We start from the raw sequence: 12,764 nt of genomic DNA, 5'->3' as shown, positions 1-12,764 counted from the left end.
TGGAAGAGGTCAGTGGGGGGTGAGGGGGGACATATGTAATACTTTCAACAATGAAGAATTAAAGAATTAAAATTACTTTTCATGGATTAAAAAATACTATTTCCTTTCTAAATAAATAAATAAAAATAAAAGGAAGTGTGTAAAAAAAAAAATCACAGCTGACAATGGAGCAGCCTACAGACACATGCTGGGCATTACACAGCACACTAAACTACCTGTTATTCCTCATTTCAAACAGGACTGTGTAAACTGGACTCAAAACAGGTAAGAATTTGTTTAAATGCACTGAAGAGCTTCTGATAATCAGATGTAGGTATATACTGTTAAAACCTTGCACTGGGCTCTAGAACGCTCCAGACCGTGGGCTAAAACTAAGTTAGAAAAATATGCCCTCAGTCTGTATTTTTAAAAAGGCAAATAAATTGCTTACTCAGTTTCTACTTTTGCCTCCACTCCCGATATGTACTTTTTATACCTTTTATGTCCCTCCACAAACAGAACTCTGACCAGCTAAACAATTTAGGCTAACACTTCAAAAGCTCCAGTTAATTTGAGGCCTATCCTTCAGACTATTACTTCCAAATTTTCCAACTCTGGTCAAGGTAAAAGGGTCATTAATGACCTGTATATGCCAGTTTTGAAATAAGGGGTACTTTATAGGAGATGCTTTATAAGGGTGCGAAGCCCACACTTCTTCAACAAGTCGTTGTACCTTCATGGAAATTAACATCAACTCCATAAGGGTGGCTTGAGATGCTCCGAGAGATGGGGAGCTTAAGCCCAAAGCAGACCTTCCCCTCCTAATAAATACTCAAGTCCAATCCCATCACTGCTCTGCTCGAACTCTGGTGGTTCTCTCTCACCTACCACACAAAATCGTGATTCCTGGGCACGGTACTCCTACCTTCTGTGATCCCTATCTGCTCTGGGGCTCATGGCCACCTTATTCCCCAATCCTTGCTCTCTGCTCTAGCACATGTGGTTTCCTTCACATCTGTTTTCAAACTTCCCTAGAAAAGCATGAACTCTCGGCATCAGTGCTACTATAAAGCCCGTTTATAGCAAACACCCAGAATAGTGAGTGCTGCAGGAATTTGGCAGAGCATCGACCAGGTGGCAAGGTCGGAGTCTGGCTTCACTTGCATTCCCCGTCATGCCCTTCCTTTCCTTCTCCACAGTGGGCAGTCGGATTAGGCAGCATCCACAGGCTAGTTATGAATAAGTAACTACCAACCCTACCCCTGATGAGCCTGTACCAAAAAGAAGGTTGAGCTAGAAAAATGCTTCCCAGCACTCAGTTTACTGTGGCTGCTAACTGCCAACAGTGGAAGGAAACAGTTAAAATTATGTCCTCGGTGCTGCATTTCATCACTACGTCATTCTACATGATAAGCAAGAGCGCATCAAAAACAGTTACTTAATATGCACTTTGGCAGACCATGAAAACTTTTAAAAGAAGAACTATTTTAAATGATAAATAAACTCATTCATTTTATAGATGTAAATGGAAACTTAAAAGACCAAGATTTTGTCCAAGATCACAGAACCAGTTAAATCATGTTAGCACTGTCCAGGAAGGGAAGATTTCAAAACAGTAGTTCTATATTCCTTCCATATTAAAGAGAGTCCAAGCGAAAGAGAAAAGAAAAAGAAAAAAGTCTGTGTATATGACATTTACTAATTGAGAAAAGGAAAGACTAATTAGGAAAAAGTATAAATTTAACAAAAAAATAAATAAAAGCAATACAGTAGCTTAGAATAAATGTTTATTAGCTTTCTTTACTCTCTAATAAATCAAACACGTTAAGGAGTAGATATTATTATTTGTAATTAATATCCCAAATTTCTTACAAGAGAATTTCTCCTTATGTGCTTAAATAGTGGTTTAATTCTTTTAAAGAAATTTCACATTGTTGTATACCAATTCTTATTACATTTATTAGGGTAACACTGGTTAATAATATTCTATAATTTTCAGGTGGACAAGATTATAATGGGGTATCTGTGCACTCTATTGGGTGCTCACCACCTGAAGTCTAGTTTCCTTCTGTTACTATATATTTGACCCCCTTTAACCCACTTGGCCCTCCCACCACCTTCTTCTCCCACTGGTAATCACCCTTCTGTTGTCTGTATCTATGAGTTTGTTTCTGTTCATTTTATTAGTTTGTTACTTTCTGTTCCATATTCCACATATGAGTAGAATCATACCATTTTCTCCTTTCCTATCTGACTTCCTTCGCTTAAATGTGATAATCTCAAGAGTATCAATTAATTTTTAAGCAAAGGTAAAATTTAGCCTGGTCTATGTCTGAATGATTAAGAAAAAGATTCATTTAATTAAAACCAAACTGAGGTAGTTTTCCTATTCTGGGAGTACTTTCAGACAGGATTTTGGGGTAGGGAATAGATGGATTCCTGGAGGTAGTAGCTATCAGTAATAATGAAAAGCTCTATTCCTTGAGATCAGGGCTCCTACTTTCCTGATAAAATAAGCTCATTTCAGGAATAATTATGCTTCCTAAGCCTGTAGCAGAAGAGGGGGGAATCAGGAGAGAAGCCTGAGTCCAGGCATCCACTTCACTGTGTGGGTGATAATCACCTAGTCACAGTACTTGATGGAGAAAAAAGCCTCTAAGTATTTTTAGAAATGCATGAATTGAATCATGCACTTAACGTGTGATACTATGAACCCAGGCAAAAGGTTAAAAGTATTGGCTTTAAGCCATAAATGTTTCACAAGTCTTTAGATTTTATCAATGCTGTCCTTAACCCCCTTTAAAACCAAAATGAGTAGAGAAATCACACAAAGACTGAACAAAGCAGTCACAACCACTGGTGCCGGAATAGTCCACAAAATGATGGGTTCCTACAGGGGACCAGAGGGCTCAGAGGAGAACCCTGGCCCCTCACCCAACCCCAGCATACGATATTTAACATGGCCATGAGATTTTTCTTGTCCCCTGCACGTCTGAATTGCACATGTGCTACCTTTTCACTGCCCTCCCTAATAGCAGAAGTTAAAAATATTGTAATATTACATGTCAGTTACCATCTCAATGCCAGGGACAGGCTTTACTTGTCTTGCCTGCCTCCCAGACAATTCAGAGATGGTGTAACGTCACCAGCCAGGTAAACTGCTGGGACATCGCCCCAACCTGAGAAAGAAGTGATCTTAGGAGAAGAAAATAACCACCTTGAGACTTTAACTTATGAATGCTATTACTTAAAATGAATACCTTTCTAAATTAGATGAATAATTAAGGTTTTCTCATTTCTAAGCCTCGCTTTTTAAAAAGTGAAAACAGTATGAACTACTTTCTACTCTGAATGCTGAGCTATCGTTCAGCATGCTCGAGAGAAAGCATGGGCAATACTGCGGTTAAAAGAATTATCCACAAGAGGATTACAAAGGTAAAAGCTAAAGACAGACTGAACTTTGCATGCAAAATTATTGAATATTTAGGAAATCCATTCAAAAAAGGGTATGTTTTAGAGGTTCCTAAGTGCTAGGTCTTAGACCTGCCTTCACACGTTCCCTGGGAAGCACTTGAGGAGATCCCTGTGTCTCACCTCTGAACACTGACCTAATCGGTCTGAAGTGGCTCCCGGAACCTGTATTACTAACTCCCTCGCCTTGTGATTCTGATGCAACCACGTTTGGCAGTGCCCGAGGGACTCCACGTCATGCACTGCAGAAATACTGAATAGTTGTCATTTGTTCAACACAAGATCCATCTGCACAAAACCCTACTGGGCTAATGCTGTTAGGAAGCCCGGAGAGAAACTGCTAAATAAACCACCGTTCACAGCACTTGATGCACTGTTTCAATATTCCAATAACCAGGCATTTTACCAAATGCATACTACATGCTAGGTGGCTTAGAAAACAACAGAAACCTGCACTCAAGGAGTACACAAACTCGTGTATACCTGTATATACCATGTATGTTAATTAATCTGCTGCAGCTCTCTACAGCAAGCATGTCAAACTCACGGCCCACAACGAATATTTTTGCGGCCCAGCCAATATAACGGTATGTAAGAGATCTTTTAATAAAAATTTCATAACTTAATTTTTACAATATCCTGTTATACATAATTATTAATAAGTACAATGTTCGCTAATGACTGATTACTATAATCATGTTGCATTCATTTCCCTTATGAGCCTTACATACAGGCGCACCATTTCTCTCCACTAATACCAGCAGCGAATATTTTAGCAGCTGATTGCCACGTCATTAGTCTTGGACTGACTTGTTTGGTGTGCGAAACAGGAAATATTTCACTTTCGGAGAACAAGAAAAATAGGTTTATTTGCACTACACTTATTAATCTGTGCAGTTATTCAGTGTCTGCTAAGTTAATGCTCAAGGAAAGATATTAATTTTTATTAAAATGTTCTATTATTTTATGTTAACAATTACTCATTTATTTCAGCCCTTTGTATTCAGCATGTCTCTATCGAAATAAACCTACGTTTCCACGAAAATTGAAGCTTTTGTGTGTTTTTTTGCGGCCCACTTAAACTTAAACCTTGTGTATCTGGCCCGTGTTAGCCTTTGAGTTTGACATGCTTGCTCTACAGGAAAGAGGTATCAGAAGACAAGGATTTGAGTCCCAGCTCTATCTTTAACTCCCTGATCTTAGCTAAACTACTGGTCTCAACTTTTTCATTGGGGACAGAGGGTAATGCTTAAGTCTAAATTATACATGGGTGCTTTCAACCCCAAAGATTCCGTGGTTTCTCAAGGGTAAAGAGAACAGATTTCAAAGAAGAGAAAACCCAATCCAGGCTGCAACAACCCAGCAAGGCAGCCGCTGAAGGGAAGACTTCAGATGGGCTCCGAAAGATGGGGATGGCCACTATTAAACTAAAATGCGTGGGAAAGGGGATGCCAGGAAGTGGGAGCTACATGAGATACGTGCAGAGGCGAGGAGGAATAAGATCAGCTTGCAAGCAAAGGGCCCGTCTGACTACGGTGGAGGGTGGTAATAACCTAATATCAATGGAGGCTCCAAAGTTACGCCACCGTGCCCTCCCTGGGGCACACCCACTGAAATCTCCTTTTCGAGGGAATTTTCTTTCTCCTAAACTCTAAGGGTCCCCACGAGACTTGCAAGCAGGGGAGGGCAATGGGCAGTGGCAGTTTGTCCCGGGCTAGCAACACCCTGAACCTGTCTCCAAGGCCCCATTTTCTCTGACTTCCCAGTGAGCTGACGGCAGCCCCACCTCGGCTCTCTTCTTTTTCCCATCACCTTCCTAAGGAGCCAAAGTCTGGGCTCTCCCTGTTGCTTCTTGCTTTCTCCCAGGCCCTCCTTGCTAAGCCAGATGATATGGTGAAGCGGTAGGGAAATACTCGAGAATTCTGAAAAGTAACATGAGGAAACTGTGTTTTTCTAAGATTATCCTGACACCTTCCTCCAGGGTGGACTGAAGGAAGGAAAAAAAGGGTAATTTATAGAACAGTATCCCAGGGAACGAAAGGGGCTTAAAAAGAGCTTCCAAAAGGTAACTTTGAACACCAGAAAAGAACTGGCTCAAGATGCTGGATAAGAACACAAAACACATCTAATTGAAAAAAAAAAAAATACACAGAAAGAACAAACAGACCAAAAAATGGTACTATGTATGTAGTTTTGGAAAATGGTCTGCTTTGCCTCTCGAGAAATCTGGGCCAAACTGAGGAGACCAGCTGTTATCTGATATTTTTGAAGGAACCGAATGGGGGTGGGGAAGGAAGGAGCCTGCTGCTTACCCACCACCCCCACCCCCATTTCAGAAAATCAGAAGAGAAGTAGCAGATGTCACAGAGTAAAAGCCACAAGGCATGACTGTCCTATCTCCCATGCACTCCGCCCAGGCCAGCTGGGCCCTGCGGAGAAGGCCGGCCATGGACAGTGAGGAAGCAGCTGTTGTCAAAGGGCTTTCTTGCAGGCGATTGGAATCTATTCTATGGCGACCTGTTTCCCCTGCATTTCTGCTTTCTTGTGGACAATGTGACAAAGAACTGACGTGGAGCAAAGTAACTAACTCACTAGAATAAAATAAGGGTGGTTATTTCTGGAGCAGAGAAAAGGGTATATCCTGAAACGAGCCATCCCAACCATCTATCCCAGTTTCTTAACCACAACCCAGAACTTCAAAATTATGATCCCTCAGCAGCAATCCTGACAATAAAATTAAGCTGGGAGGCCCGTGAAAATGTGCAACAGGATCAAGAACACACAAACCAATCCGAATGTAATCAGATATCGAATATCTTCTTTAATAAGAGCATTCGCTTAATTAATAGTGCTTTTAAAAGGATCATCTCTGTGACACAAACCGAAAGTATGCAGAGTAGGAAGAACAATTAGAAAAAGCAGTCCAGACTGGAAAACCAAGGTCAAAGCAAACTTCAATCTTGGTGAGCAGAGACTGTATTAGAGATCTAATTTTTCCCCCTCAAATTCTGATAACAGTAACCAATTCATTTTCTGATCCAAGGGTGAACCTTTTCATACAAAGGACATTTTCTTGATCAAGAAACATGTAGAACTCTTGAACATCTTACATCCAAGTACATTTGGGGGCCAACACATGTACTTCTCCGTTGGATGAGTCAGGAGTTGGGAGGCATTTTTTCTATTGGCCAATAAATATAAAGAATGAGGTGACAAAACCATCCAGGGCTAATGAAGTACTTTAACTGACAATTCTAAGAGAAGCCACTTATAAGCACAAAGATGACACTGCCTTTCCAGATGCCTGAAGAAATGAGCAGAAATCTCCTAGACAAGTCTCTAAGCAAGATGAATGCCACCGTCAGCCTTGACTAACTTCCCCTCACCACTTCAGGCTATAATCTGAGCACACTTCTTAAATCAAGTGTGGAAAACAGGTTCCAACTCGAGTCAATTGATTGAGGTTGTCTGGAACACTATTTTGAAAAATATTTGGGAGCCACATCCAAACTCAGGGAGAAAGACTACAGTGATTGATTGGCAATGTCTGCACCGAGCAGGAGAGGGAAAATCGATGGCTCCTGTACTAAGAGTTTGCCAGAGGCAACATCCCTTTTATTTTCTAAAGGGAAAAAAATCTATACCGCCAATTGGATTAACTTCTTACCAGAGAGAATCCACATAAGAACTTCAAAAATACACACACACACACAACAACAACAACACAGAAAAATAGCCACAAAATTATTTAACATGTGTCTTAAAAAGAAAAATATAACAGGAGGAATAACCTGTGTGGCATGGGAGCGCTCTTTGTCAGTCTCCTCAAAGCCAAGTTGAACCTGCTAGATAAGAGCCAACCTCCAGCCCAGGACTGCAGCCGGTGTGCACCTGTCTTTCTGTAGACCATGAACTACAGAAGGAAGGTTTTTATATTTTTAAATGATTGGGGTAAAATAAAAAGACCATTTTGCAACACACGGACATTTCACGAAATTCACCTGTTGGGGTCCATAAATAAAGTTTTACAGGATCACAACCACACCTATGAGTTCATGTAGTAGCTATGAACTAAAGCCACAAGAGCAGAGCTGAGAAGCTGTGACAATCACTGTGGCCCATAAACCTTACCATATTTGCCACTTGGCCCTTTACAGAACAAGTATGCCGTTACTACAAGAACTGGCCTAAGGATTCCTCGAATTATATGGCAGGGAATTAGCTATACAGAAAGGAGATTTAATTCACGAGGCTTCATAAGGTACTTGTCTTAAAAAGTTGCTGCTGTCCCTTTGTTAATACAGGAGTGATTACATGAAGTACTCCCAAGTAAACTTTCCCCATCATGTCACCAAACAAAAAATTCCACTAAACCCCCAGAGAAGTGTCTATGTGGGCACAAAATGAACAAAGGAAAGAACTAAAAGTAGACCTTAATCTTTTTAAATCTGTTCTGCAAGTAGATATTAAAAAAAAAAAAAATCAACATACTTTTATTGTTTTGGTTTGAAGTCTCAATCCATTGAGGGTGTTGATCGCTTTCTCTGCATCCTTAGGGTCAATGTAGTTCACAAAGCCATATCCCAAGCTCTGTCCTAATGAAAAGAAAGAAAAAAGGCATACATCAGTTCTACATGCTGATGACAGAGATCCCCTTTCATTCCAGCATGTGGTCTTGCCATTAACACCAGCGTATTTTCTCCATAGTAAAAAGAAGTCCCCTTTAATTCCTCTAGGAAGACAGACGTGGTCTTTTTCATCTCCTTTCCACTCCGTGTGCACGTTCAAACATCAATAAGAACTCGGCAAGTTGTGCCACTTAAAGAAACACCCATCCCCCGAGTTAGCAGCACACCGGCCCTGCCTGAGCCGGAGCGCACAGCAAGGCAACACTCAGCTTTGGAAACCGGATTTTTCTTTTATATCTACATGGAGTGGGCTCCACGGACACGACCTTTTCACTTCAGTTTCCTACCCATAAAACGGGAGGGCAGGAAGCACCACCCAAAAACCTGTCAGTATTCCGTACATCGAACCCTGACTAACAGCCTTTACCAAGTACAATTATTTCAGAGTCTAAAATGGTGAAAAATCATATGTATGTGTGTGTTAATGTGTGTGTGTTATGTATGTGTAGGCAAAAGAAGGTTTACAGTTGTAATACAAATAATTAGTAAATAATACAAGAATAAACTCTGTTCTGTGTACTCACAACTGTAAACCTACTTTTGCCCACTGCTGTATGTAGGCAGACATTTATTTCAGAGGAAAGCTTCTTCAGATAAACTGAGCCCAATTTTCTAAAAGGGGTTTGATGGCCGAGGTCCGTGGTTGGCAAACTGCAGCTCGCGAGCCACATGCGGCTCTTTGGCCCCCTGAGTGTGGCTCTTCCACAAAATACCACGGCCTGGGCGAGTCTGTTTTAAATAAGTGGCGTTAGAAGAAGTTTAAGTTTAAAAAATTTGGCTCTCAAAAGAAATTTCAATCGTTGTACTGTTGATATTTGGCTCTGTTGACTTATGAGTTTGCCGACCACTGGCCTAGGTGAGGAATGCAGGGAAATATGAACACAAAGATTTGCACTAAGGATGCCCAAGCGCATGTGGGAAGGAAAAAAAAAGCACAGACAAAGGTAACAAAACAGGATGTTTGGAGTAAGAGTTGTTTCAAATAAGTATTTTGACGGCTGCTTTTCCCTGTCATCTGAGCCCTCTCACCGCTGGCTCAATCACGCCCCAACTCTAAAACAACAGGAAATGACAAGGGGTTGGAATCAATGAAATGCACATTTAGGAAAGCCAATCCTAGAGGCCTCGACTTTTCAACAAGGGGAAGGTTTCTCGGTTTGAAAAGGTGAGAAGCACTACAAAACGCACATAAAAAGAGGGATGGTCCACTGAAAGGAAAACCACACTTAATGCAGGTTTTCCTGGAAGATGCCTAGTGAGGTACAAATGCTTTGCATTAAGTACCATCTTTGGCCCTGGCCGGTATGGCTCAGTTGGTTGAGCATCATTCTGTGCACCAGAAGGTCGCTGGTTCAATTCCGGGTCAGGGCACAAGCTCCGGATGTGGGCTTGATCCCTAGTAGGGGGCATGCAGGAGGCAGCTGATTGATGTGTGTCTCTCTCTCCCCCGCTCCCTTCCTCTCTCTCTAGAATCAATAAAAACTTATTTTAAAAGTAAATAAATAGCCGAAACCGGTTTGGCTCAGTGGATAGAGCGTCGGCCTGCGGACTCAAGGGTCCCAGGTTCGATTCTGGTCAAGGGCATGTACCTTGGTTGCGGGCACATGCACGGTGGGGGGTGTGCAGGAGGCAGCTGGTCGATGTTTCTCTCTCATCGATGTTTCTAACTCTCTATCCCTCTCTCTTCCTCTCTGTAAAAAACCAATAAAATATATTTTTTTAAAAAAGTAAATAAATAAACAGCATCTTTGTATCAAGTTCATAAAGAGATGAGGGATTGTTTTTTCTTTTAAGGCAGGGCTGGGGAACATCCAGCCCTCTAAGGCCCACAAAATCATCTGGTCTGGCCCTGCCAAGGCATTAGGGGTGAGTTAATTAAATGCTTGACCAAATATAGCAGGCTAATTTTTAAGCTGATAATTTCGTACGGCCTGGGAATGATGTTATAAATACCCAAATGACCCTTGGGGGAGAAAGACTCCCCACCCCTGTGTTAAGGGATACCTTAGTGGTTATGAATACTGGAATTTTGAATAGCCACTCTGGTTACCCTGATGTGGTTCTACACAGAAAACAAGAAAGACACGGAGGGGGAGGGGAGGGGATGAAAGGAGGGAGTGGGGGATGGAGGTGGGGGAAGGTATGGAGGCAGGCTAAACACAATACCTAACAATCATGAAAACTTGTGATTATACTTTGGAGACCACTATCCTTATTTGGCCTAATCATTGCTAACGTATGCCCTCTTATCAAGTTGTATTTTTTTCTTGTTTTGTTTTTTTTAAAGGGGGGGCGGTAGGGGACAGCTAAAGTTAACTCAGTTCACCCGCTTCTCTCCTACTAATCATAGAGACTGTGTTTTACTCATGGTTCTATTTTCTAAACGTTGCAGGTGAAACCACTGTAATTTTAAGCACTCAGCTTTATACTAATTTGACAAACACCACGTGTGCACTGCAAGCGTAGTGAGTGCCTTCTGAGGAAATGTGCCTCAGCTCTACTGTTGCTGAGAAGGATTCAAATTGGCTGAACATAAAAATACCTGCTCAAGGAAGCAGTTTATGATGAAAAGAATACGGGCTTTGGAGAAAGACACAAGGGCTTCCAATCCTGGCTGTGCCACTTACCAGCTGTGTGACTCTAGAGAAGCTACTTAGCCTCCCTGAGTCACCACTTCCTTATTTCTAAAACGAGAAGGAGAATCCCTACCCAATGAGGTTGCTGCAACAGTGCTGCGAACATCTGCTGTGACGGAAGGTTATTCTGGCCGAAAGATAAAGTGAGGAGCCCTGGCCGGTGTGCTCAATGGTTAGAGAGTATCAGCCCCCGCACTGAATCCGGTTCGATTCCCAGACAAGGGTGCATACCTGGGTTACAGGTTTAATTCCCTGGCCCCATTTGGGGCACATGCGGGAGGCAACCAATTGATGTGTCTATCTCACATTGATGTCTCCCCACTCTCCTTTTCTCCCCACTTCCCTCCCACGATCTCTAAAAATCAATGGAAAAAATATCCTGGGGTGAGGATTGACCAAAAAAAAAAAAAAAAACAGGAAAAAGAAAGAAAAACATAAAGTGAGGAAAAAGTACGTATTTCTACTATAGGTTAAGGTGTTTAATACAACCAAAGAACTTATATGCGTATATGCATAATGCATGGACACAGATAATACTTTGGTGAAGGCCTGGAGGGCTGCAGGGTAGAGGAGGTCCATGGGGAGAAAAAGGAATTATCTGTATGACTTTCAACATTAAAGACAAATTCACAAATAAATTAATAATTACATTAAATCAGGAAGATGAGAAATAGAAAGGCAAGCCAAACATGGTGTCCTCTGGTCACACTGCTATTCTATGACAAAATAAATCAAGTCATCACTTGTACCAGCATTAGGAGTCCATTTCTCCTAGCTTCTGGCACTACCCTCACACCTGCATTTCAGCAGCTTCTAATCACAGTGCTTTCTCAATCTTGGTTGCACAATAAAATAATCCTCAAAGCTTTAAAAAAGAAAAACAAACTGAGGTCTAAGACCCAGTCCCAAGGATTTTTATTTTATTGGCCTATTACAAAGCACTGTACTAGGTTTTATAAATCCTGGTGACCAACGCTGAGAGTCACAGTGTTCATGGGGAGAGATAATTAAGGGCTACAAATGAGGCTTCTGGGAGCCTGAGGAGGGCCGGGTGCTGTAGTCTGGACACGTGAAGTGACTCTGCAGGGAAGGGTGCCTTTCACAGATGCCTTAAGGTATAAGTGGATATCCTTCTTCTAAAATCATCACGTTACCCATCACTTCAGAGAAACAGTTCATTGGCCGGCTGAGGTCACGCTGAGCACAGTAGTGCCTGCGGAGCTGGGTCACCGGGTGAAGGGAAAAGCCCAGTCCCTGCTTAGCTGTCCCCCAGGCTGGCCTCTGAGCTCTCATGCCCAGCACACTGGGCACTCAAAAGCTTGCTAAGTGAATAAATGAGAAGCATTATGGTGTTGTGTATTTAACCAAAGGTATTATCAACATCACCATCACATGGCCCATCCATTTAATGGATCTTTGACCTGACCCCCTGGAGCAATCATGGCTAGCTATAATAACGATGAGTCAGCCAAATTGCTATTACTATTAGCCCCAGCAAAATCATCTGACGGGGTCTATCTGCAGCTAAAAGGCTGCATTCCTAAATACACTCTCCTAGATGCATTAAAATGTTGGCACTGGAACACAAAGGAGTTAGGAACCTCACAGATTTTCTTTTTAAAGTGAGTTAGCCAAGTCAGCCAATATTTATTAGATGTTTAAAATAAATAGGAATACCACAGATGACACCAAGATAGGCAAGACTCCCATTCTCACCTTTCAGCTATATATACTGAGTGGCCAGATTATTATGATCTCTGAACACATAATAATCTGGCCACTCAGTGTATATCCTATATAATAAAAGGCTAATATGCAAATTGTCCCCTCAACCAGGAGTTCGACCAGCAGGTAGGCTGGCCAACCGCCCATGTCCCCTCCCCCCTGGCCAGGCTGGCCGGACCCCACCCATGCACGAATTCATGCACCGGGCCTCTAATACACACACACACACACACACACACACACACACACACACACTGAGTGGCCA

The 12,764-nt window shown here is 42.0% G+C and overlaps 1 protein-coding gene across 7 annotated transcripts in view; it reads right to left on the bottom strand.

The window, feature by feature from the left end:
* ELAVL2 (ELAV like RNA binding protein 2) overlaps positions 1–12,764 on the bottom strand; it is a 74,551-nt gene that overhangs the window by 30,333 nt on the left and 31,454 nt on the right. For all 7 annotated transcript variants that reach the window (XM_028129097.2, XM_028129093.2, XM_054727508.1 and 4 more), the window contains one exon: positions 7,942–8,045. In XM_028129097.2, the coding sequence (XP_027984898.2) occupies positions 7,942–8,045 (104 nt within the window). The remainder of the gene's footprint in view (positions 1–7,941; positions 8,046–12,764) is intronic.

This window comes from Eptesicus fuscus, chromosome 15, assembly GCF_027574615.1.
Source record: "Eptesicus fuscus isolate TK198812 chromosome 15, DD_ASM_mEF_20220401, whole genome shotgun sequence".
NCBI lineage: Eukaryota > Metazoa > Chordata > Mammalia > Chiroptera > Vespertilionidae > Eptesicus > Eptesicus fuscus.
Note: the sequence above shows the minus strand (reverse complement) of the source record. Positions and strands in the feature narration are given on the sequence as shown.